Below are 27681 nucleotides of genomic sequence, written 5' to 3'. Positions count from 1 at the left end.
CTCCCCCACATACAGTGTCACAGCGCAGTGACCAGCGATACCCTGCTCTGCTGAACACCTAAGGCTCTGCCCCTTTAAGTAGCAGACACACCAAGACAAAAAAAAAAAAAGGCCCAAATGACAGAACACTTCAGAGCTCCAGAAAAAATATAACTAAGCGAGGAAGAGATAGCCAACCTATCGGTTGCACAGTTCAAAACACTGGTTATTAAGATGCTCACAGACTTGGTTGAATCTGTTCGAAAACCAGATGAAAAAATGAAGCCTATGCCAAGAGAAACAAAGGAAAATGTACAGGGAACCAATAGTGATGCAAAGGAAACTGGGACTCAAATCAACAGTGTGGACCAGAAGGCAGAAAGAAACATCCAACCAGAAAAGAGTGAAGAAACAAGAATTCGGAAAAATGAGGAGAGGCTTAGGAACCTCCAGGACATCTTGAAACGTTCCAACATCCGGATTATAGGGGTGCCAGAAGGAGAAGAGGAAGAACAAAAAATTGAAAACTTCTTTGAACAAATAATGAAGGAGAACTTCCCTAATCTGGCAAAGGAACTAGACTTCCGGGAAGTCCAGGAAGCTCAGAGAGTCCCAAAGAAGCTGGACCCAAGGAGGAACACACCAAGGCGCATCATAATTACATTACCTAAGATTAAATGCAAAGACCTACATCCAAGATTACTGTATCCAGCAAAGCTATCATTTAGAATGGAAGGGAAGATAAAGTGCTTCTCAGATAAGGTCAAGTTAAAGAAGTTCATCATCACCAAGCCCTTATTATATGAAATGTTAAAGGGAGTTACCTAAGAAAAAGATGATCAAAAATAGGAACAGTAAAAATGACAGCAAACTCACAGTTATTAACGACCACACCTAAAACAACAACAAGAGCAAACTAGGCAAACAACTAGAACAGGAACAGAACCATAGAGATGGAGCTCACATGGAGGGTTGTCAATAGGGGAGTCAGGGGGGAGGTACAGAGAATAAGTAGCATATATGATAGGTGGAAAATAGACAGGGGGAGGGTAAAAATAGTGTAGGAAATGTAGAAGCCAAAGAACTTATAAGTATGACCTGTGGACATAGGGGGGGAATGTGGGAGGGAGAGGGTGGGCAGGATGGAGTGGAGTGGAGTGGGGGAGGGAAATGGGACAACTGTAATAGCATAATCAATAAATATATTTAAAAAAAAAGAAAAAAAAAAAACAAAGTTAGCATCCTGGCCTTCAAAAGCAGCCAGTTGATTAGTTTTATAAACCATCTACTTTGAACACCTATTTTGTGCCAGATTCTGCACTAGACAGCAAGGACTGAAATGTAAGTAACTTCTGTTCCCTGCCTATGAGCATTTTATCGTCTAATGTGGTACATCTGTAAGCTGATGATTGATCGGTTGATTGATAGAGTCATTAATCAGGCGACATTTACTGCATGCCTTCCATGTCCCAAGCATTGTTCTTCCAGAGCATACAGGACCCTCTTCTAGTGGGATTAGATGATCATTAAGGAGAGTTGGATGAAGAACAACTCTTTATTTACTGAGTGTTTACTGAACAGATCTAGGTTCTGTGATGACCTGATCACACATGATTTTAATTAATTGTTAGGACAAGCTCATATTATTATTTCCATTTAAAGGTGAGGCAGTTGAAGATTAGAGAATTTAAGCCAAATGCCCAGGATTGCCCAACCTTGGACTCAACCCTAAATCTTTCTAATAGGGTCATTGCATAATCACAGGGACGTTTGTGGCAATACTGGGGTGTTTTCTATGCTGTTGTCTCTTCCAGGAAAGAGCAGAGCTGAGGTGGGAGGACAGGGTGTGCATAGGGTGGAGAAAGGGGAGGGTAGAGAGGTCGGGAATGTCTCATCTCCAGTCCACTCTCTCACCCTTCAAGTAGGCAATTGCTTAACCACACAGACACTTTTTCTCACCCCAGTACGTTTTCTTAAGCTTCCCTCTGCTCCGTCTTTCCCTTCATCTCTGTATGTCACACCCATAACCAGACTTTGAGTCCGACTCAAATCCCTCCTCCTCCTGTGGCTTCTGCAAATCCTCCCTTCCCATACGATTAGTCTCTACTTTCCTTCTTCCACTGAAGTTTTTTCTTTTAAACATGGCAGCCCTGCTCAGGGCTGTGTTGCATGTCAGCTCTTTTGCATTCCTCTGTTTCCTCCCAAGAGACTAGTGACTCCTTGAGCACAGGCATCCCTGCTGCTCACAGCATCGGTGCAGTCCCTCACACACAAGGACCTTTGCATGGTACTTCCTCCAAAGCCATGGCCCACAAGAAAGCATTATTCCCACTGCGCATCTTTTAACACCCATCTTTTACCATTGTGATAATCAAGTGAGGAATTCTCTTTTGTTAAAAGACCCTCCATAGGTATGTCTTTTGAGAACTGCTTTAGAACTTGGTAATTTCCATAAGGTCCAATATTACTCTCTTCATGGCCTCTTAAGTAAGTCAGAGCTTCTTAAGAAAGCATCAAGTTGATAAAATAAATAGAGACTCTGGATGTGTCCACCTTTAGTTCTAACTTATTCCCCCTCCTCTTGGGACAAGCTTTTCATTTTCCATAATACTCAGCTGTCAGAGACTGCCGGGGTGGGGAATCTGGGAAGTGTTTGGCATCTGGAAGACACCGGGCCTCCTCTGTGGGGATGTATTAGGCCTGCAGCGCTCAGGTATTAGGAAATGAGACTGACAGAGTCCACTTACGTGTCTGTTGGCAAGTGCAGAACAGGAAGATAGCCTTGTAATAGAGAAGAAAAGTCTCAGAGGGGAAAGAAATAATAAAATCAAGCTGGTTTACGGTTTGTCAGTCCAAAGAGCTTTGAAGCCATATCTGTAACGGTGTATCCACTTAATGTTTGTTCTGCATTTCAGGCCTCATTGTGTGATAAGTGGTGTCAATTTTGTCCCTTTAATCCTGACCCCCTGGGGGCTGAGTTGTAAGCGGTTAAACTTTATTTGAAAGGACTGTATCGATTGGGCTTTGATTTGGTCTTTCTTCACCAAACAGAGGGACTAAATAATGGTTTGTCCTCCCTGGTAGAGCTTTTTTTTTTTTTTTTTTTTTTTAAATTTCACTTTCTAGGTCTCTCTCTCTGCCTCCATTTTCCACTTCTGTTTCCAATTGTTATGCTTAAAAAGACTAAAGTGGTATGAGAGGGGGGGAAAAGGAAAGAAAAATCAGCTGTCACATTGAGAGCATAATTGATTCAATAAATAATGTCTTTCAGTTCCCAAGGCAAACCTCAGCATCTCTGCATGCGTCAGTTAGTGTTCAGCTCAGTGAGTGGTGGGTTCCTTGGGTAGACGGGTGGGGAAAGTTCACAGAGCTTTCCTAAGGGTGTGCTTCTCTGGCTTTAGGGACATACCATCTTGATTTAGGTGCCCACTCTGCAAAAAGAAGCTTGAAACAGAGCAACATGGCAGTTTCCAGTCTTCCTAAAAATCGAAGGAAGATATTTAATTATTGTCCAGGGGTTTGTTGAAACAACAACAAAAAATTGAAACTGGGGAAGGAAATCCACTAGACTATAAGCTAGATGAAGGCAGGGACTTTGTCTGTTTTTTTCCACCATTTATCGCCAGTGTACATAGTAGGTGCACCGTAAATATTTGTTAGCTGGATCTGTTGAATGAATAAGAGAAGGTGTGAGAACAATTCTGGCCTTAGGTTAAATTTCATTCTACTGGATGTTTTACCTCTTCCCTCTCTCCTTTCCCCTAATTCTTTTAAGAGCAAAGTAGCTCTAACATACAAGATTGCAGTAGATACTCTATCTTCAGACATGTTTTAGGAGAACTATTTCATCAGTTCCCAGACTGGCAGAGTTGGAAGGGATCCGGGAAGTGATATCAGGCTGCCATTGGCACATTCTAGTAAATGGACTCGTTGTGCTTCAGAACCACGTGAGGCGTGTTATCAGTCTACAGATTCCAGTCCCCACCACTGGAGGTTGTGATTGAGTTGGTCTGCATAGGGCTTCGGAGTTGGTATTTGCTTTTGTGGGTTCCTAGGAATTTCCATGAGCAGCTGGGTGTGGAAAGTGCTGCCCAGTTAGCCTCCCAATCCCCTACTCTCTCTGGTCTAAGTTATTTCTTGAGAAAAGTGACTCATGGTACCCAGGAGAGTAACTGGCGGAGCTGTGACCCAGTGCTCCTGACAGTGCACATGGTCCCACAGTTTGGCGGTTTGGTTCACCCAACGCTCCATGTTCCTTGGCCTTCTGTCAAGACCTCTTTATATTTTAAAATTTTAAAAATCATAACCTGAGGATGTTTATTGATTTTTTCAGAGAGAGTGGAAGGGTGGGGAGAGAGAAAGAGTGAGAGACAGAGACATTCACGTGAGACAGAAACATCAATCAGTTGCCTTCTATAAGTGCCCCAACTAGGGATCGAACTTGAAACCTAGATGTGTGCCCTGACCGGTGATTGAATCTGCAGCCTTTTGATGTACGGGATGATGCTCCAACCAACTGAGCCACTTGGCAAGGATCTGTCAAGGTCTTTTAATTAATACTTCTTCCTTCCAAAACAGTGGCAATATTTGTGGTAATGGCCAGCCAGAATCTGAAGGACCTTCTGAAACTTTTAAGGAAACATTGCCTTTTGTTGAGTATACCTTGGTACCAATTACAGGGGTAGGCAAACGTAGGTTTACAGTTGTAATACAAATAAATAATACAATAATTAATAAGTAATAATAGAAGAATAAACTGTGTTTTGCATACTCCTAACTGTAAACCTACTTGTGCCTGCCCCTGTATATTTTATTGTCTTCTTTCTGAGATGCGTGCCCCTCTTGTGGCTCAGAATAAACCTCAAAGAGAAAGTCCCTTCCTTGTCCTTGTAGGCCCACTCAGTGCCACTTGAGCATGAAAAGCATCTGGGTGGTTGTTACTTGAGCCCCATGAAATCAAAGTCCTCCTGAGGGGGGCCTGGGAACCTGCATGGTAAGCTAGCTTTGATCATTAGTGTTCTCTCTAAACTGTTCTCTCCCAGTCCTTGAGAACTGTGTGTCCCGTGCCCCCAGATCCAGCCTTGGCTTCCTTAAGTCCCTCGTTCATAATTACATCACATCCCTGCTTTTCATCTGACAGTTTATCCTCTGGTCTTCAGAACTTGTCCTCAAAGGAAGGCAGAGGGAATATCGGCTCTCTTGTTTCCTCCAGGGTAGAATTGACTGGCCAAGGTGGGTGGCTGGATGATTTGAAAGGTACAGCAGTGGAGTGAGCTTTGTGAGAAGGTTAAGGGGTGGCCCCTGAAACAGAATAGAATGTCTGTGTTCTTTCTCTGCTTTGTTACTTAATAGCTGTATAACTTTTGGTACATTATTTAAACCTCTTTGAGTTTCTGTTGCCTCATCAGTAAGATGAGGGGTAAGAATAGTACTTGTTTAAGGTTTTGTGCATGTTAAACAAGGTGTCCTTGGTCAGCCATCAGGACACACTGAGAAATGGAGGTCTGGGTGCAGAGGGTTACTGAAGAGGATGCTCAGGGACAACCTTTGTGAGGGAGTGAGGACAGCAGGATTAGGCTGTCGGTGATGTTGTACCGTGATGCAGTTGTGATGAAGGTCTCAGCTGATCCCTTGGGCAGCTGGAGATGGGATGCCCCCAGAGTTGTTCTGAATTGAGGGAAGGGGGCCAGGCCTTTAGACCCCTGTATGCACCAGTCACTGGATGTGGGCTGCCCCTGGAGAGGGGCCGTGATTTCAGGTAAGGCAGCTGCCTTTGTCTGAGAGGGTGGCTGTGTGCTATCAGCTGTCGACAGGGCTGGCAGGTGGCAGAAGGGGTGCCTGAGTCCCAGTGCAGATCTCATTGGTGCACTCAGCACCTGCTACCCAGGCTAATATACATAAAACCTTAGCAGTGAACGTAGCACGTTTGTAGGTGTTCAATTAATATTAACTATTACCATTATTATTCCAGCTTTGGCGATGCCACTTAGTGGCTGGGCCACTTTCACAAAGTTACCTAACTTCTCTTAGACTGTCTTCTTCTGGTTAAAATGGAGATCCTAAATGCCCTGCTTCCCTAAGTAACTCTGAGCACATGTGGAGATAATGTGAAATTGATGGGCAGAAGAATAAAAAAATGTATGGCATGATTATGAGCCTACTTTTCTGAAATGAATGTATGGCCATGACTTGGATTCCTTGAAGAGGAAGGGTTGTGATAAATGTAAAAGCATTTGTCTGTGAATATGGCGTTTTGATTTTTCTTTCTTCTCTCCATAGGGAATTAGAATAATGGAGACACTGCTGAAGGAGCAGTGCGGTGCCCCCTCAGCTGAATAAAGAGCCATCGGTGAGTACCAAAGGCCAAACCAGAATTGTTTTCTTGGGCCATGTGTTCATGCTCACACACCTGATGCTGTGCATCTGCCTCCCTGGGCTATCCATGCTGTACATTTCCCTGTGATATGCACAGCTGTTTCATTATCGGTTCTATACCTTTATTTACTTGGTTCTTTGGTTTTCAGAGCAGTTTTGTACTATGTGCTGGGTTATAACTGCATTCAAATTGTTTAAACTGCTTAGCACAATCCAACATGATTATAACCCTCAAGGTAGCACAGATTTGTAGAAACTGCAGCTCAGGATAAATGGAAACTTTAATTTTATTGTTCTGAGAACAATGAAAGGAGGGGTTTAGAGCTGCAGAAAGGGGCATGTTGACTGGCCAGGGCAATAAATATGTTTTATCAGTTATATATACTCCCATAGATTGGGGATGGCTGCCTGAAATGCTATGGAGAAGGACTCTGAGGCCTTGAAAATAATTCTCAAGCTCTGGGTAAGAGTGCCTCGATTGATTAGCAATGTCTGCCATGGGCACAGGATGGAAGAATGAGCACTTTTGCAGAAGCACGTGCCACTTCTAGTTTAGGATGAATAATGTAGGGTTAACAGATAGCAGGGGTGTTCCAGAATTACTTAAATTATTTTCCTTGAGTTTTTATTGTCTACATCAAGGAGGATCGTCTTCATAGTGGAAAGGGTGGAACAAAGTTATTTAAGAGAGAATCAAAGCCTAAAATAAATGAGAATAGGGGATTCCCCTCTTAGGACATTTACTGGAGTTTGATTTTTAACATCTGAGAGAAGGTAAGACATTTAAGTAGAGCAAACATTGTCTTGAATAATTCAGAATTACCTTAGTTTCCTTATGTTGGCTTAAATATGTAGTACATATGGTTTTTGTATAAACAACATGGTACTCTAATTGTAATATATAATAAAATTTGAGGACAATTAACACAGAAGCAAAAGGAGCAATTATGTGCAAGTACCTCAGCATTCAAAGCATGCTGGTCATGCTTATGAATGAGAATTTGAGAATTATAAAGTGTTTCTGCTTGTTTACAGGCTTGACTCCATTCTCACTGATGTTAAGCCCCTGTGTACCTAACACATGCTAATAGATTTATTTACCACTGGAAAGGGGAAACAAGATAGTTTCATCTAGTACAGGCATGGTGTGCAGCAGGGGCTCAGCAGTATTAGAATGGAGTCTAAATGTTGTGTGCTCCTACATCCACTCTGCAGAGCAGACCTCAGCCCCACGACCCTGTTTCTCCAGGCTGGCTCACTAAGCACTGCAGGATGCAGCATTCATGCCCTGGGGCACAGATTCTATCTCACCCTCGTCCCCCTCCCCAGCACCCTCACCAGAGTTCCTGATTCAGTGGGTCTGGGTGGAGCAAGAGAATTTGTTTCTAACTGGGTTCCAAGCAGTGCTGCCGTGGCTGCCTGTCCAGGGACCACAGTTGGAGAACTGTGGCTTTAAAGGAGTTTTCATCTCTGAATGGAGACAGATTGAAAGCTATTAGCTGTAGTTTGAAACTGTTATGTATTCCATTGTCGGTTTCAGATTAATCAGAGAAATGATTTTGTGTGACTTTCCTCTGATGTTAGTATCTCAGCCTCTTCTTGCCCTCCCCCCGACCCTGCACCCCGCTGCAGTGTTGACAGGCTCCACACTGGAGTGTAGACAACAGAAAAGAAAGGAGGCGAGACTCACAACAACTTGTATTTTAAATCACCAACTTATGGTTTTGATTTCAGGTCTTGCTAGTGAGAATGAGGAAATTAAGCAAGCATTACTTACCATCTTAAATTACCCCTGTTCTAGAACAGACAGCCCAGAAAAAAACCCAAGTCTTTATGGTCAATTAATATTTGACAAAGGAGGCAGGAGCATAAAATGGAGCAAAAATAGCCTCTTCAACAAATGGTGTTGGGAGATCTGGACAGCTGCATGCAAAAAAATGAAACTCAATCACCAACTTACACCACACACAAAAATAAATTCAAGGTGGATAAAAGACTAAAAATAAGTTGTAACACCATAGAAGTCCTAGAGGAAAACATTGGCAGGAGAATCTCAGACATTCCACGCAGCAACATCCTCACAGACACGTCCCCTAAAGCAAGGGACATAAAGGAAAGAATAAACAAATGGGACCTCATCAAAATAAAAAGCTTCTGCATGGCTAAAGAAAACAGCATTAAAATACAAAGAGAACCAACAGCATGGGAAAACATATTTGCCAATGATACCTCAGACAAGGGCCTGATCTCCGAAATATATAAAGAACTCACACAGCTCCACTCCAGGAAGACGAACAACCCAATTAAAAAATGGGCAAAGGACTTGGACAGACACTTCCCCAAGGAAGACATACAGAGACATATGAAAAGATGCTCAGCATCACTAGCCATCAGAGAGATGTAAATTAAAACCACAATGAGGTACCATCTCACACCAGTCAGAGTGGCCAACATAAACAACTGAACAAACAAATGTTGGAGAGGATGCGGAGAAAAGGGAACCCTAGTGCACTGTTGGTGGGAATGCAGACTGGTGAGGCCACTGTGGAAAACAGCATGGAATTTCCTCAGAAAACTAAAAATGGAACTGCCTTTTGACCCAGCAATTCCACTGCTGGGATTATACCTTAAGAACCCTGAAACACCAATCCAAAAGAACCTATGCACCCCAATGTTCATAGCAGCACAATTTACAATAGCCAAGTACTGGAAGCAACCTAAGTGCCCATCAGCAAACGAGTGGATCCAAAAACTATGGTACATTTACACAATGGAATTCTATGCAGCAGAGAGAAAGAAGGAGCTTATACCCTTTGCAACAGCATGGATGGAACTGGAGAGCATTATGCTAAGTGAAATAAGCCAGATGGTGAGGGACAAATACCATATGATCTCACCTTTAAGTGGAACATAATCAACAGAAGAAAAAAACAAACGAAATATAACCAGAGACATTGAAGTTAAGAACAATCTAACAATGGTCAGGGGGGAGTGGGGAGGGGACAGTGAGGAGAGAGATTATAGGAACTACTGTAAAGGACACATGGACAAAACCAAGGGGGAGGGTGGAGGTGGTGGAGGGAGGTGGGTTTGGCTGCGGTGGGGTGGAGGGATGGGGAGAAAAGGCATACAACTGTAATTGAATAACAATAAAAATTAAAAAAAAAGATTAAATTAAAAAAAATTACTCCTGTTCTTGCTTTTTTTGTTTGTTTGTTTTTCCTTTGTTTTGAGAGCTGAGCCATGAACTCAGGGCTTTATATTGTTCCTAAAAAGTAACGTATTATCCTTCTTTAAGTGGGTGGTTGAGTTCTGGATACTGCAAGGAGTTTGGTGCACTGCATGTGCATTTAATGCATTTAATGCAATGGAGTTCCTGAAGGATTTCCATAATTCAGACTCTCACTATTTATGACAAGTTTTTCAGAGGAGCAGATGGAAAGTAATAGGCATATACCATTACCATATAAGTCCACAATTATGACAAGTTGGAGGCTATTGCTGAGGCTTTAAGCTTTTTCCCAAAATCCGCTTCATTGAGGTATTATCTCTCTCTGTACAATTAAATTGACCCATTTTAAGTGCACAGTTTGGCGAGTTTTGACAGGTACGTACAGCCATACAGGCATCACCAGTCACATGATATGGGACCTTTTGAGGCTCTGATGCTTCTGTAGTGTTGTTGCATTCTTATAGCTTCCTGTTTTTAACCCCCTTTTCTTGACTATTTTTCCAAAGTTCTAAGCTTGACATGTGCCTGTTTTAATGGAACTTTTTATTTTCTCACAATTAGCTCTATAGAAAATGGGAGAATGGTTTGAGTGGGAGAACTGATTTTTATGAGCAGTAAAATGTCACAATGAAGAAAAAGCGGAAGGAATGAACTGTAGAGCAGGGGTCAGCCAACTGTAGCCCACAGGCCAAATCCAGACTGCTTTCTACTTTTGCAAATAAAGTTTTATTGGATTGCAGCTTTGCTCCCAGCTGTGTTCTAGCTCCAACAGCAGAGTGAATTGCTATGATAGACATCTTGCAGATACAAAGCCTAAAATATTTACTCTCTGACCCTTTAAGAAAAAGTTTACTGTCCCCTGGGTTAGAGCATGCCCTCTCCTAAGTTAACATCAGGGCACCTTGTGGTGGTGGCTTGGCCTTTTTTTTGTGTAGCATTTGATCACATCTTACCTCTATTCCAATAGTGTGACAGTTTATGTTCTCTGCCTGAGCTCCAGCTTCACAGCTCAGATGATGATGTTTTAAGGCATCACAAAGCATTAAAGTGAACACAACAATGCAGTTAATGTAGCAGCAGCAGTGATCACTAAAATTGCTCATGCATGAAGTTGCAGTGCGTGTGCATAGCGGCACGGAAATGCAGGCGTTCTGTGGGGCAGGTGCCGCAGCGGTGATGAGGCAGCTGTGTAGGTGCTGTGGACGACGCACCCGATCCACTGGCTTCGGACTTTTGAAGTTTTTACTTTTTCATAAAAATATTCTGTGGGGTTTGCACAAATGTGCATTTGGAGACACTGTTTAATATTTCTATGTAATACCACATTTCCAATTTGCATAATTTATGAGCCTGTTTCTGTTTTGTTTGTTCATTTATGTTGTTCTTATAGCCCCCAGATCGGTGAAATCATACAGCATTTGTCTTTCTCTGTCCAAAAATTTTGCACAATTGGCGATCACATAGAATGTGATTGCGTTGTGTATGGTACCTAGTCCTAAAGTGACTCTCCGGAACCCACTGGCCTGTGTATCCAAGTGAGTGGGTGCTTGACAATTAGTAGCTTAGCAGGTGACTTTTGTCACAAGCCAAACTGGAGGTTCATAAATCTCACTCACCAATTTGCTTGTGATGATGCTGCTGACACATCCACTGGATAGATTTTTGATTTCCTGTCATTTTTTAATAAAACAAATAGCCCTGACATGCATTTGTTCTTGCCACGGGCAGTTGGGAGACCGGGCGTGGTATGGTTTGATAAACTAGCAGAATTCTTTCACATTGGAATGATTAAGACCTCAGTTTCAGCTGTATCTCCACTCCCCTTTGAACCAGCTTCTTTAGGTAGTTGGACTTAATAGAATGAGGTGCTTGCTTTGTTCCAAGATCATTAGGAGGCAGAAATGCAATTTCTTCAAGAATTATCCATAGTAATAAAACTGAAGTGACCCTTAAGAGTTGCTGCAGAAAGGAAGGCAAACAAGTATTGATCGATGAGACATGTTTACAAGATGATCAAGTCAATGCTTGCTTTTTCTTGCAGGGGAGCTGTGTTGTGTCTACTTTTGCTAGAGAATCTCTTCTCAGACACAACATACCAACAACACAATTTTCTAAATACAGGCTTAAGGGTGTGGTGTCTGTCGGCAGCTTTAAGAAGAGGAGACTGTTCCTGCCAGGATGTGAAATGACGGTCTCCCCGGGGAGCCAGCCTCAAATAGCCACACTCATGGAGATGAGTCCTAGCTGGATTCTTATGGCACAGACTCTACAATTTTACGAATAAAGGGAAAACCCATAGAAGGTGATGTCACCCTTCTTCACAAAGTCCTGCCGACTGCCTGGTGATGGTGTCCGGGCAGTCAAGGACACGCCTAGTGAGTGGTGCTTGTGCCTTTAAGTTATTTGCATCATTGCTCATGGGATTCATGACAGGATTCTGGGATAAATAAAGGAACTGAACCTGACACGTGATTCCCAGGTGGCCTGGAATAGACAGGAAGGTGCCAGACCTGAGTTCAGGAGAAGCCACTTTTGTAGTAATGTTGAAGATTCTCAGAAATCAGGAGCATTTGATTGAGACCCACAAGTTCTGCATAACTGCTATCAGTGTAACATGTGAGCTCTGTTTGCTGGAAAAATAGCGGGTGGAGAGTGGGAATATATGCGTAATCTTGGCTCCTACTAACTCACTTTGAGATGTGAAACAGATCATAACCTCTCTCTTTTCACTGGGAAAGTGGGACTGATTGGGCACAGATCTTACTACCTGTGGGTTGTGATTGTTAAACAAGATATTTAGTGTGAAAAACACAGGTTTGGGAGTCAAACAGACAGACCTGAGTTTGAATCCAAGCATTTCCACCCACTAGCTCACTAGAACATAATTTTAAATCTTTATGAAGATAATTTTTTTTAAAAAATTGTAAAATGGGGTGAAATAATTAACTTTGTGAGGTTGTGGGACCAATTTTGGATCTCATATATGTGTGTGTGCATGTGTGTGTACATATATATATATATACACACACACATACACATATATATACACACACACACACATATATATATATGGAGAGAGAGAGAGAGTCTAGCGTTCCTGGTACCTAGTAGAAGTCCAATATATAGGAGCCATTCTTATTCTGATTATGTGAAACCATTTTGAAAATGTACTTTTCAAGTGTAATATAAGGTAATATTACTGTTTAAAAATTAGATGACAGTAGTTTGCATTTTCCATGATCGGAAGCCAGACGATAAATGCACATTACCTAACAGAAAACTTGAAGAGAGGCAAAAATTTGGAATCCGTCTTAACATAAAAATTGGGCCATTAATGGAAAGTCTTGGAGAAATTGTTTTCTTTTTTTTAATATTTGAAAAATTTTCCACTTAGTGCATTGATGAATTTCAAAGTGATTGTATTTTTTTAAATAAAAGCGTGCCACTGTGAGCCTCCTCTTATTGTGTTTGAGTGCTTTGTGCTGACTGAGTTTTGTCTCTTGGGATAATTTCTCCTCATTTCCTTAGTGTTTTATTCTTCAGCTGTGTTGGAGGGAAAATGAATGGTAGAAACCAGGAGACACTTTGACCTCCTTTACCAGTTTTTAAATGGCATTTTGTAGGCTTTTGGAATAATTGCCTACTTCCAAAAATAAGAGGCGATGCGAATTATCACAGAGGTGAGAAGCAAGAAATTTGTATCTGGAGATTGGATTGGAATAAACTTAACTCTTCCTATGCAACCGCATGCATCCTCTGCAGGCAGGAGTTCTCAACCTCAGCTGCCCATCAGGACCACCTGGGGCACTGTGTGCAAAGGTGATGTCCTGGTTACACCCCAGGCCAGTAAATCAGAATCTCTGGGTGTAACCCAAGCACCAGTGCTTTTTAAAGTCCCCTCGGTGATTCCAATGAGCAGCTAAGGATGAGAATGCTACAATGAATTCTACATGATTTGCAGACATTATCTGATTTCTTTTTAACATCTCTGAGATAGGAAAGGATTTGTAGTCAGAATTTTTGTTAGAAATAGAAATAGTGAAGCACAGAGAAGCTGACTTTTGTCTGAATTCCTTGAAGCCAGGGTGGCCCGTGCAAAATGCTTGCAGGGATCTGGCAGGTGACGTGGTGGGGGAAGCAGGCTGGTGGCCACTGGGGACACCCCCAGAGCCCAAAGGTGGGCAGCAGCTGCCTGGCTCCAGCACAGTGTTGCCATGTGGCTGGTTTTCCGAGTTATTCCAATTACTACTTTTCCAGAAAGAGAGACTTTTTAAAAATCTCCTGATTTTTACATGTTGGGGACAAATTCAGAATTGTTTAAAAACATTGTGCTCTCCAAACAAAACATGTTTGCTAGTCGTTTCCAGCCTCTCTTCAAGAGTGTTAAGGACCAGACTAAACATCCCAGCTAATATTTTATAGATTTGCATTGTCCTATCCCAGATGTAAGCTGTTTTTTGCTGCTCCTCCACGTCTGCTTTTTAGGTGTGTTTTCCTCCCATTTCCCGGTAACCCTCTGGACTTGTGTCAGACATTTACCCTCACTCCCCTTTACTCCTGGAGGAATCTGCTGCTTCAGGCTTCACATCTATGGCTTAGAAATCTTATGCTTTTTAAAAAAATTAATTAGGACTGATTAGAGTTCATTTTTATTATATGTCAGAATCCTCTTCCTGTGATGAAACATTAGGAGCCCACATTTAACCTTTTTTTTTTTTTTTAAACTCTGTAGTCTAGTGTAAGAAATGCCAAAAGCAGGAGGAGCCTTACTGGGCATGTTAGGAACATGGGTAGGAAATGGTGAATTCACAGACCGTGTGAGTTTCCCCTGCACTGGGTTGCTGAGCCCACCCTTCAAGGGGATGATTCACTCCAGTGAGTCCTAGATTTGCACTAGTACCAGAAATCCTTGGGGAGAGGTGCAGAAGTGCTGGTGTCCAGGCAAGGTTCTGACTTGCCCTTGCACTTGGGACCTGGGGATCTGCATTTTCAAACCTGTTCCCCAGGAAGTTGGGTGGTGCTGCTCCACAGACCGTATTTTGAGAAACTAATCTAGCACAGGTGTTTTGGCCTCCATGTCTTCTATCATTTAAGACAGTTTTGCAGACCATTGGGCCCACTGATCAACACAGTTGGTCACTTGGGACCTGATATAAAGATCTTATGTAGGGAGAAGCTGACTAAAGGTTATCCCTGCATGATTGAGGTGCTTTTATCATGAAAGGGCTTTCGTTTTCGTATAAATGTGGATAAAACAAAAACGGTGCTATATTCGTTTTATATAAGTAGTATACGTGTAGTAAGATCTCTTTTGTCAGGCCTCCTGGGCTGCATGGGATACACACTCATGGTTATTCTTCATACTTGTGCATTTCCTGGACTTCATGTCAGCCATTTACATGGAACACTTTCTGATTAGTATACACTTCCCTGCTTTTTGCAAGCCAGAACCTACTGAAGACAGTGAAACCTTTTCAGGCTTGTTTTTATGTTTTGAATGCTTTCAGGTCCTATGTAGGTTTGTTAAAGCCCTTACACTGGCTGGCCCCACATGACTCCGCTCTTTGAGTTCTACAGTGGTTTGGATCGTCATTCTTTTCCCACCCTGTTACTTGTTTCTGCCAGTACCCTGCCTGCCTCGAGGAACTTCCCTCTCATTTGCTGTCTGGGAGCCGGAAAACTGTGGCACTGCATGCTATGTGTCAGGTAACAGTGACCAGGAGCCGAGTGAGGCTTTGAGATGCTTTTCTAGCAGTTAAATAAGGAACGTTGCTGCATCGACTTGGTGACATTATTTTAGTGACTCCTTTACCTTCTTTGAACTTGCTTCCTGATCCCCAACTACTGCCAAATTTGTGACCTCAGGCTAAGTGAGATGTTGCTACTAGGGGTTTTGGCTGGTTTTTAATCTGTTGTCTCCCCCAATCGTGTTCATATTTTTATATGTACAATTCCACAATGTGAAACTTCAGTAGATTAAAATCCAAATAGACATTTCTCAGGCCAAGTTTTGTGAAGGATAAAGTGTTTTTGGTTCAGTACTGTTGTGATTTGGAGCTATAAATTATTTTTATGCCTATGAAATCTGATCCTGCAATCATCCTGAAATAAAGGTTTTACAACTATTATTTGTGCATGAATTCTAAATTTCTTGGGGTATCACACCACTCAGCAGAGCTTGTGTTTATCATTTGTTCTAATGACCCTGGGTCTTTTCAGTGGCTCCAGGTGAGTGTGTTATACAAACCTTATGTTTGCTCCGCACTTCCCCTGAGGTGAGCCATTAAAGTTTCTCCCAGAAATAAGCAGAGGTCACTCTTACTGGGTGACTCTGGTGGGCTGTTTGCAGAGGGGGAAGGAAAGACGTATAGATCAGACACACAGTGGCATGAAGTCAGGGGGTCCCACAGAGTGAGGGAGACAGAGCCGCTGCATGCTAATCTGTGAGGCTCAGCTATGCTTTCTGTGCTTTGTTTCCATGAGATTCACCACTATCCTGGCATCCGTCCCCTTTTTACTAGACTGTATTTGGGTTTCCGTGCCTTGTCGCTGGAATGCCTTGTCCAAGACATACTGATACCTTTCTTTTGTTAGAGCCTGCATTCCTTTAGGGGTAGAGCCCTTAGTTTAACTAGCACCATTGAGCACCTACTGTGTACAAGAGAAAGGCAGGATTTGTATTCTTTTCGTCTTGATCCAGTGAGTTTCTAGGTTTGCACCATCATTATACTGACAGATGGCAGTAGAAGGCACCAATTGCTGGTAAGACCAGGCTCTGTTACCGCTTGGGTAAATCAGACAGTGTCTGCTTATGTGATAGATGCAGGAAAACGTCAGCACAGGATGCACAATGGAGAGAGATCAACACAAAAATGTATAGCTTGGTGGCATTGAAGCCTCACTAGCAGGTTGCATAGTTTTAGATGATAGTGTCTGAATTAGTGAGGGGCACAGCATGCCTTTGGGAAGATAGCCAGCTCTCTTTCGGTCCTGCCTTCCATGCAGAAGGGTGGAGCCGGACTGCGTGAGACCACCTCCTCTGAGCCATGGAGCAGCTTCGCAGTGCACAGTGATTGCAGGGTGCAGTTTTTCTCCCAGGCATAAGTGTCTTTTACTTTCAGACTGTCCTGGATGTTAATGGCTTGGTCTCAGGACATCCCAGAATGCTTGGCTGCAGCATCAGCATCTGCTTCCCTGATGTCTGAGTGGGGCATGCTAACTAGTTTGGGCTGACCCTACAAACCCCAGAACCTTAACACAAGACTTGCAGAGACTGAAGCAGGTAGAGAGGTAGAGTTGTGAGAATGGCAAATCCAGTGCAGAGGGGATTCTGAATACAACTTAAATTAACTTATCAAAACAATTTACAGAATTTAAAATGAAGTGTTTTAAGATGTAAAATATATTTCTTGAATACCTGACTGCCAATTGGAACCTTCTGGGGATTTCATGGGGAGCTTTAAAAAATGATGCTACCTGGGTGCCACCCCCAGAGATTCTAGGTTGCAGCCTTGGCATTGGGATTGTGTAAAGTTGCCTAGATGATCTCGAAGCCAGGAGCAGCGATTCCGCCCAGCTTTGGAAGGAACGTCTGTTCTCCCATAAGTGATAACCCTTAGGAAGCTAGCTGGACTCCGGAGTTTGCAATGTGAGACTTCCCTGATGTTTTGCCTCTAGCCCTTCAGAAAAATATCATTCACTGTTTAAGAAAATAAATGCTCCGATGTCTCTTAGATGCTAATAAAAGAAAAGACATGCTAGAAATACCCCTCCATGGGCAGCCTACTTTATGAGCAAAAGTTTGAGTTGTGCTTATTGGAACAGAATTTCATGCAGAAAAAGGATCCCATAGTAACTTGAGACCCTTGCTTTGTCTCAAAGGGTGAACCTGAGTCCCTGCATTGCTGCACTTGAAGATGTAGGTCTTTGAGCTCTAGACAGGCCTGCTGTGCAGGAGGCGACAGAGAGAAAATAGCAGCCACCATCCTGTTAACTTAAACTCTATGGAGCTATTCTCCAGCCTTGTCAGAGAGGGTTAGGGCCATTTTGTGCCTGCCATATGTTAGGTGGCTGATGAAATCATTACTTCTTTGTGTCGGTGCTGGGATGAACTTCGAGGTTAGATGACAAATGAGAAAATGTTAACTGCCCCATTGTATATTTTTGTTTTCCCATTTTGGGTTTCAGTGTCTCCCTCAATTCAAAGGTTCATTTATTGCACAAACTTTGAAATGACCACATTGCCAGTTTGTTGAGACGTTGAAGGGAAATTATTTTCTGGAACGAAGCACCTCTGTTATTTGTGTTTGTTGAAGGATGTAGTTATCAGTCTCATCAAAACCCAAGTCATTCTTGTCAATCACTCAACAACAACATAAAAAATTCCCCTGGTCCCCAGGACAGGAGATTACAGAAAACAGCCAGAAAGAATTGAATGAATGAATGAATTAATGAATGAATGAACTACCCCAGAGTATGGTTATTCAAAATGGAAACAGCATATGGGGCAAGGATGGGGAGAAAGAAAGGGGAAAAAAACCTATCAAGGTCATACCTGTCACTGATTAAATGGTAAAGTGACTATGAAGAAAGCTTTATTGTCTGAAATGACATTTCAGAGAATTGGAGGATATAGCATGGAGGTTTAGTGCTCCTCAGTTCATGTCTTCCTTTTCTTTTTTTTCTTTTTTCTTTTTTCTGAACATGTCCATAGGTAGAGCAGAAAAAAGGTTCAGTGCAGCTTTTCTGCTGGTATCTTGGTGAATAGATCCAGCTTAAGCCCTTGGGAAACCTGGAGTCACATTTGAGGCACTAGGTTGCTGTGCTTTTTAAGTGCAGCTTTAAATTGGATTAAACTATGCATCGGATTAAAAAGGGAACCCTTCCAGTATGGAAAGCAGTTTTTTGTGTAAGTGCGAAATCAGCAGCTAGCCTTATGACTTGTTTCCTTGGGTGTTCATTGTTCTGTCCAGAGCTACGAGAACCATTTCTTCCTGGGAAAAATCAGTGCTGACAATGTTTGGGGGCCTTCAGATAGCCACAAGATAGATGGCCAAAGCTCCTCTTAGGCCATTTATTTTTCTCAAAGATTTGTGGGAAAAACATTAGTTTTACATCAAAACCAACATAGAACTTTGCAGAATGTAAAATTGGAATAGATTCTTAATTTTGGGGAAAAAAGTGAGACTTAAGAGACATTTTGCCTGAGGCACTGCTTCGAATGAGGCCTTGTACAGAGCAGATGCTATACGAGGTTGAACAGAATGGGAATATCAGAGGACAGCAATGAGATAGGTTCAAGAGAAGCACTTGTCAATTAAGATATCTCCAAACGCTGTGGGTTGGAGCAGCCCTCATGTAGACCAGCTCCAGGCCCTGGAACTCCCAGAATTCCCATGTCCATCAGAGTCAGCCTTACATCCCAGCAGCATGGCCCTTGCCTGCCAGTATCTTGTAATGCAAAATGGGACAGATATCCAGTAAACCTGGACAAGCTTTGTCATGAGGGACATCGTGGCTTATTTTGAGAACTGAGCTAATATAGAGCTCTTAGTTGTTGTGAAGGAAGTATATAAGCCTAAAGAGCATTTATTGAATATTACATTTTAATGATCTTCCTGTTATTTATTATTTTTTTTGGCAGTGGGCAGTCATGCTTTCTCTTTTGTTAAGAGAAAACACAGGATAACTTTATTTGTCCATATAATATTTTTAACAAACTTTTTCCTAAATGGAGGCAGTTCAGATATACTTGTAGACTGCTGCGTTCTGTACAGTGTTTAATCCAGGGTGCTTGTTAAAATCAATGGGAAGGGGTATAATTAGCCTTGGTGGAGTAAAATAACAAACAAAAGGAAAATATTAATGAAGCAGTGTTTTGCTTCTTGATTCTGGAATTATAGTGGTGTGGTTGGTTCTGCTATAGTAAAGCTCTTACCTTTTCAAATAACAAACCTCTTTTCTTGTTTATTCCTCAGATATATTTTAAGTGGCATGTAGATAGAAATTGTATGGCAGTTTCCAGCAGGAATAACCTTTATTGTTATTTACAAAACACACATACTTCTATTGAGGAGGCCAACTATGGTTGTACCCCAACTTCTTTGTAGAAATAGCATATCCTGGGCATGTCTGAATTTCCCTCCACCAAAATGAAATTTGACAATAAACTTGGCCTTACATTGAGATTAAAATAAAAGAAATCTGAGCATCTGATTTGATGCAATTATAGCCCAGAAATCTAAACTTGAATCCTGGTCATGCTATGTCCTAGCTGTGTACATGAGCTCTCTGGGCTCCATTTTCCTCATTTGGGAGGGAGTAAAAATAAGGTGTATTTATAAGGTTAATGAAAGAATTAGAGTTTGAGACATGTGAAAACAGTTGGAACAGGGCCTGGCACATAGTAAACACTCAGCTATCTCTGGAAGAGATTGTGCTGGATTGGTGTTAATTCTTTAAATATTTGATAGAATTTTCCAATGAAATCGTCTAGGTCTGGATTTCTATTTGGGGGAGATTTTTAATTACAAATGTAATTTCTTTAATAGTTGTAGGACTATCATATATTTTGCTCAAGAGTAGGAGAGAGATAACATTAAGACAATACTTTGCACAATTCACTGAGCATCTAATCTGCCTCCCCAGTTCATACACTGAAACCAAAACATTTTTCTCAAAAACAGGTCTGGGCAGCCCACTCGTATCTATAATGTTTATACTTTAAAGAACCTGAGTAAACTTTTGTTTAAAAACAAAAAGGCCAAAGTGCTTGTGATTTTTGGCATTTTTATAGCAAATGTGCATCCTCACTGTATAGTAATGGTTAAACACTACATTGCAAGAAGGAATTGAACAGTTAGGTTTAATGAAATCATTTTACCAAGAACCAGTTGCAGTGTTAGGTTGTGATTGCAAAGGAACCTGCCTGGACTGTGATTTGTCATCTTGTTTTATTTTAAAACGATACTGGATTTGCATTTCCCAGATGTCAGAGACAATGATGAGAGGTCCCTGGTGACAAGCCTGTAACATCAGCAAAGTTTAAACAAAAGCCAGCATTTTTCTGTTGAGCTAAAATTCTACTTGTTAGGGAGCCCCAACAAGACTGTTTTCGTTTTATGACTTGGTTGGTCATGCATGTCACCTGTTTCACATGTCATTGTAATCTCTCATAGCTGTAGAGGATGTTTTAGCTTATTTATTACTAAGCACTTCCACATCCATTATTTCATTTAATCCCTGAAGCAGCCCTGTGAAGATGATAGGAGGTGACTTACAGATAAAGAATCAAAGAATCACAGTGGGTAAGTGACTCGTCCAAGAGCACACAGCTGGTAAGTGGCTGAACTGGAATCATTGCGCGACCACATATTTATCAAACCTCAAGTGGAATTGTATAGCAATGCCACGTAATGTAAACCATGTAGCTATCCTGATGACACCTCTTACGTACACCATGGCATGTCATTGTCATGCGATCTTATTGACCCTTTTCCTGAGGTGGAGGAAACTCCATTTTAACCCACTTGATGTATTTCTGAGTGTGAGTAAAAATCCATCTTGTGAAAAGTCCTTTATTCAGTTCCTTTCAAATTACCCTATTTTATTTCTTGCTGTGATTCTGCCTACTGTGGTGAGAGCTAGAATTGGTTCGACAAATTGTAGTGGTTTCATCTGTAAAATAAGGTGTTTTGGTGAGCATCTAAGAAACAGAGAAACAAGTTTAAAAGGGATCTTAGGAGCCTGAGCATTTCAAATTGGATGGGTCACAGATCGAGGGTTGGCAAGTCCACCATTTACTAGACATGGTTTGAAGCAAGTTATTTCCATTTCTCTGAATTTAACTTACCTCACTGGTGAATTATAATAGAAAACAGTACATATTTACAGAAGTGTCATAAAATGCTTAGCACAGTGCTTGGTACAGTGACAATTCAAGAAAAGTTTGCCTAAAATAAATGCTCTTTTTTTACTGGAGTATGGGATTGGTTGGCTGGATTGATGAGTGCTCTCATTTTCCCATCAAACATGCTGATTGATGTCCACAGCATGCCAAGTAATTAGTGTTGGTCTGCCTCACTCATTCTCATGTAGGGTTCTAGTCTCAAAAGTTGAATTACATGTTTTGCAAGGATTACTGGCATTTATTCCCAAACCAGTTTATACCCAATGCATTTATATTTATTTATTTAATTATTATGTATACTGGTGTATTAGCTTCCTATTGCTGACTTAGCAAATAGCCCCTGACCTACTGGCTTAAAACAGTACAAATTTATCATCTTACTGAAGGTCAGTCTTAAATATATCTCAGTGGACTAAAATCACGGGGCCAGCAGGGCTGCATCTTTTCTCTGAGGCTCTGAGAGAGAATCTGTTCCCTTGCCTTTCCCACCTTCTAGAAGTCACCTGGATTTCTTGAGTTGTGGCTGGCTTCTTTTTCCATGTTCAGAGTCACCTGCATTGTTTTTTCAAGTTACTCTTGGACTCTCCACCTCTCTCTTTGCCAAGGAAACTTGTGATGACATTGGGCCCACCAGATAATCCAGCCTCATCTCCCCATCTCAGGACCCTTACCTTAATCACATCTGCGAAGTCCCTTTGCCATGGAAGGGAACACATGCAGGTTTTGAGGAGTAGAGCATGGATATCTTTGGGGGACCCTTACTCTGCTTACACAGCTCTTGACATTTGAGGGAAGTGGTGGGCCTGGGTTAGTTTTTATGAAACATAGTTTCTTTGGAAAGACTCATTAAATTAAACTGAGAAAATACTGCTTTTGAATTACATGTGGGTGAAACAACTGTAAAATTGTGGGAACACTGCGAAAGTCAGTAGGGATCCTCCATTCACATTGCTTCAGAAGCGTTTCTGTGTCCATTTGCCATTTAGAGAAAACCCACTGGAAATCAGAAAATGCATTATGGTTTTGATTTATGGAAGAACTATAATGCAGAAATCTAGTTAATGGACTCATTCACAAAGAAAAGGCCTCGGCTCCACAGCAGAAGACTGGCAAAGGCAAATACATGTGTTTTTATATACAAATTGAAATAAAATATTTTAAGTGTCAGAGTAGTATTTTTTTAAATGTTTTCCCACTTTAAGATAAAGTTTCTCACTTTCTTGGTTAACCCACGGATTGCCAATCCTAATTGTGTCAGATAAATGGTTGTCTATTATATACATAGACAACTAACATTTCAATTCTATCCCTTCTGTTCTGAGGTGATTCTCCCTGAGCTCAGAGACTGTTCACATTTTGGTGGGAGTCTTGGACCTCTGAGAATTTGATGAATGACCTGGAAAAACACCCATATGAGTTTTCTTTCTTTTTCGTACCTTGGGTACAAAATAACCCTTCCGTTCTTGATTCACTATCATTTTTAAACTGTGCAGAGCCATCCTCTTCTTTTATTAATTTTTTTTTGTTTTCACCTTTACCTCTCATCCCCGTTTTTATTTCCACCCCTGTAACATCCTCCCCATATATACCTACCCTAATTTATTTAATGCTTATTCTTGGTATGTATTATTAGAAGAAAAATCATTATTTTGCATACTCAATATTTCATGCACAATTTTAAGTGAATTTATGCATCTTCTGAAGGCTATTCTCTTTTTATTTTTAAAAATATTTTATTTATTTATTTTTAGAGGTGGGGGGATAAAGAGAGGGAGAGAAACATTAATGTAGGAGAGAAACATTAATTGGTTGCCTCTGTCATGCCCCCAACTGGGGACCTGTCCTACAACCCAGGCATGTGCCCTGACTGAGAATTGAACTGGCAACCTTTTGGTCTGCAGACCAGCACTCAATCCACTGAGCCACACCAGCCCAGGCTGAAGGCTATTCTTTTAAAAATTTTATTAAATTTACTGGAGTGATAATGCTGAATAAGATTATATAAGTTTCAGTTGTACAGTTCTATAAAACATCATCTGTATATTGCATGTGTATCCATAAAGGCTACTCTTGTATACCAGCAGGCCTATGGGTCCCAAAGTCCAGAAGCTTTCCCTTAATCAGCATTATGTACTGCATTAGTCACTAGCCTTATGTGACCATTTTTTTAATCCTCACCTGAAGATATTTTCATTAATTTGAGATTGAGAGAGAGAGAGAGAGGTAGAGATCGATCAGTTGCCTCTTGTAGGTACCTCGATCAGGGGAACCTGCAACCTAGGTATGTGCCCTGACTGGGGATCAAACCTGCAACTTTTTGGTTTGCACAGAATGATGTCCCAACCAACTTAGCCACCTGGCCAGACCTCATGTGACTATTTAAATTCAAATTTAAATTAAGATTCTAGAAAGTTGAAAATTAGGTTTCTCAATCACACTGGCCACATTTCAGGTGCTTAATGTCCATATGTAGCTAGTGGCTGCTGCTGTACAATACAACACAGATCGAGAACCTATCTATCAACCCAGAAAGTTCTATTGGACAACATTTCCCTCAGTGTTCTATAGCAACTCTCCCCTCTCTAACTCCTAAGGATTGTTCCAGTCGGGAACATTTTCTCTAAGCTGGCATGCCTCTGTGTAGTATGAATAAACTCATTTTTCCAATCAGTGTTAGAGAGTCTCTGCTAGAGCAGAGATAGACTCAGGACATGAAAACGAAAGTGATGGTTCTAGATCAAGAAGTTGAAGGACTATGAATACACCCCTGCCCAGTTGTCCTCTGGAGGAATTCCACATGGACACACTCTGATCCTTGAGGTCATCATTATAATCACTCACACTTACATATAACACTTTATAATTTGGAAACCTGTTGATCTGAAACTGTGTTTAGAGATAGAGTTGTTATTGTAACCAGTGGTTATGCATGGGAGATCCAGACAGGCCTGAAGGTTAAGAAAATACAGAAGGCGTTGTACAATAGGCATGTGGTCCATGTCATTAAGCCATCTGGGTTTGCTAATTGTCACTCTTCTAAGTTAGGCTCCTACCTCTGGTTCCTTCCTGGAATCAGGGACATGGAATTCTCTATCCTGGTCCCTGCTGAGATGAGAAAGGTAGAACCTTATAGCCGTGGCAATTTTTTAATAGAAGTAGGCTCAGGCATGTAGACTCTTGAATGGAGGCAAACAAACTCTTCACTTTGCTAAATTTGGCATTTCTCGTAGCTTAATTTCAGTAAGAGTGAGGGGTAGAAGGAATGAAGTGAGGCACGGAGGAGAGACATGACCTGCTCTAGTGTAGCCTTATTTTGTGACCAAGACCCTGGGGCTAAGAACGGTTCAGTATTATACCTAAGGCTTTTCAGCTGGCTTCTGAGTAGTGTGAATGTTCCTTTAGTGCTCTGACTCCTGTCCTCATGTTTGTGTATGTTTGCTCTTTCTCATCTCTGTTTCTATCAGTCTGTCTGCCGTCTGTCTATCTGTCATCATCTGTCTATCTGTCTGTCTCTCAATCTATCACCAATGTACAGATCTTCAGGAGTGGAGTTACTGGTGGGTGTTGACCAAGACTGCCTTAGCATTGTCCTCAACATGGCCAAATGTCAGACAAGTTTTTTCCTGATTGTAGGCCCCTGACATCCCTTTTTCTTAGAGCAGACTTTAGAAAACTTGCAGTTGTATTGTGAATATTCTACACCCAGAAATCTTCCTCAGCAAACTGGAAGTCATCACTTTGAAATGTAATCATGGAAGGAGTTCGAGCCCCTCTTGCGCAGTCTCTGTGAAAGGGTAGGAGCCTAATTTGGAAAAGTGACAATTAGCCAACTCAGATGGCCCCGTTGCATGAACCAACCTCCTCCCGGTGTCTTTCAGAACTTTCCATGAGCTCACCCCTGCGTTTAAAAATTTGCCTGCCTTTTGTTTCAGCAGAGTTGAGTTCCATCTCTCTTTCCTGTTGTAGTGGTCAAAGTTTTCCTTGACATTTTAACAAGTGTCTGGTGAAGTTTTCCTTTAACAGCGTAGATATTTTTAACTTGATTAAGTGGTGCCAGACGGTTACACGGAATGGCTACACTGGTTTGTATTTCTATATATGTATATCTGTTAGCAATGGCTAAGTGTTCCTATGTCCTCACATTTCTACCAGCCATTAGAATTATTTAAAATTGTAATGTTTGTGAATTAACAGGGTTAAGTAATATCTCATTGTTTTTTAAATTTGCATTTCTCAAACTACCAATGATTCTGAGCATTTAAAAAAAATATATTGGATAGCTTTTAGATTTCCTCCTCTGTAAATTGTCTGTTTGTAGTGTTTTTTTTTTTTTTTTTTTTTTTTTTTTTTTTTTTTTGCTTTTGGCATTGCTGTTTTCTTTTCTTGTTGCTTTACAGGAATTCCTTTCATATTCAGTCAAGGCCTTGTGAATTTTAGACTTTTCAAATAACCTCTCCCATGCTTTTAACCACCAGTGAACTGTGTTCGTGTTGACGCTTGTCATACAGAAATCCACATTTGAAAAACTATTTTTTTGAACTTCCAACTTGTACAAAAGTTGCATAAGTAATGCATAAGCACTCCAATATACTGAGTAAATATACTCAGATTATTAAATATACTGAGATTCACTATTTTTAACATTTTTCTCCATATATGTTTACGTATATATTACATATATATGTGTGTGTATATGAATTTTTTATGTTTTTAAGAACCATTTGCAGCCCTGACTGGTGTGGCTCAGTGGATTGAGCTCCAGCCTGCAAACCAACGGGTGGCTGGTTCGATTCCCAGTCAGGGCACATGACTGGGTAGCGGGCCAGGTCCCCAGTAGGGGGTGAGTGAGAGGCAACCACATATTGATGCTTCTCTCCCTCTCTTTCTCCCTCCCTTCCCCTCTCTGTAAAAATAAATAAAAAAATATTTTTTAAAAAACTTAAAAAAAAAAAGAACCATTTGCAAGTAGTCGGAGACCTATTCTTTACTCCAGTAAAGAATTTATATCTTTACTCCTGGTTTTTTCAGTGTGTGTTTTTTAAGAACAGGAGCAAGTTATAATCCAAGTACAAGCATGGAATCAGGCAGTTTAACATCGATTTAATATTATTTCTAATCTACTCTCCAAGTTCAAATTTTGCCAGCTGTCTTGATATTGAATTTTAGAAGATTCTCTCCCACCAGTCTAGTATTCTACCTGTCACATCTATTTAATTTCCTTTCTTTCTTTCTGTCCCTTGGGATTCTTTATATTTTATGCCCTTAACAGTTTATTTTGTAGACTCTTCCTCAGTTTGTGTGTTTGATGTTTTCTCATGATTATGAATTTTTTTGCAGAAAACCCACAAAGGTAACTTTGTGTTCTCAGGGCTTCAGGTCAGGAGGCACTTATCAATTTATACCATTTCTAAAGGTATAACTTTAGAAACTTTGGTGTTAACTTTGGTCACTTAAGATGAGTCTGCCAATTATCTTCTGCCTGCCAACCCCCGCTGGTGTAATGAACTACTTTCACATTGACACATTGTAACTATGGAAATATAAACATATGTGCACTTTGCATTTGTCACTTATCAGTATATTCTGAACTCATTTCCTATTAGCTCATAGAGTTATTTTTCTTTGTTATACAGAATTGTGTATATGTATCATAATTTATTCTACCAATATTCTATGTGTAGACATTTAGGTCATTTCCAATACTTTGCATCTACAAATAATGCTGCAATAGATAACCTAATGCAACTGTATGTTCTTTTAAAAAAAATTTTTTTATTGTTATTCAATTACAGTTGTATGCCTTTTCTCCCCATCCTTCCACCCCACCCCAACTGAACCCACCTCCCTCCCCCACCTGCACCCTCCCCCTTGATTTTGTCCATGTGTCCTTTATAGTAGTTCCTGTAATCCCCTCTCCTCACTGTCCCCTCCCCACTCCCCCCTGGCCATTGTTAGATTGTTCTTAACTTCAATGTCTCTGGTTATATTTTGTTTGCTTTTTTCTTCTGTTGATTATGTTCCAGTTAAAGGTGAGATCATAGGGTATTTGTCCCTCACCGTCTGGCTTATTTCACTTAACATAATGCTCTCCAGTTCCATCCATGCTGTTGCAAAAGGTGGAGCTGTTGCTCCTTCTTTCTCTCTGCTGCATAGAATTCCATTGTGTAAATGTACCATAGTTTTTGGA

General features: G+C 41.1%; 1 protein-coding gene across 18 annotated transcripts in view; it reads left to right on the top strand.

The window, feature by feature from the left end:
* The window catches only part of PRELID2 (PRELI domain containing 2), a 336985-nt gene that overhangs the window by 62235 nt on the left and 247069 nt on the right, over window positions 1-27681 (top strand). For 6 of the 18 annotated variants that reach the window (XR_006653282.2, XM_053912680.2, XM_053912678.2 and 3 more), the window contains exon 6: window positions 6259-6328. Coding sequence is in view for 16 of the 18 variants with exons in the window: in XM_053912680.2 (XP_053768655.1) it covers window positions 6259-6318 (60 nt within the window). In the remaining 2 variants the exon portion in view is untranslated. The other 12 variants (XR_006653283.3, XM_045183930.3, XM_071219506.1 and 9 more) reach the window with 11 other exon arrangements.

The sequence above is a fragment of the Desmodus rotundus genome, chromosome 10 (genome assembly GCF_022682495.2).
Source record: "Desmodus rotundus isolate HL8 chromosome 10, HLdesRot8A.1, whole genome shotgun sequence".
In the NCBI taxonomy this organism is placed as follows: domain Eukaryota; kingdom Metazoa; phylum Chordata; class Mammalia; order Chiroptera; family Phyllostomidae; genus Desmodus; species Desmodus rotundus.
Note: the sequence above shows the minus strand (reverse complement) of the source record. Positions and strands in the feature narration are given on the sequence as shown.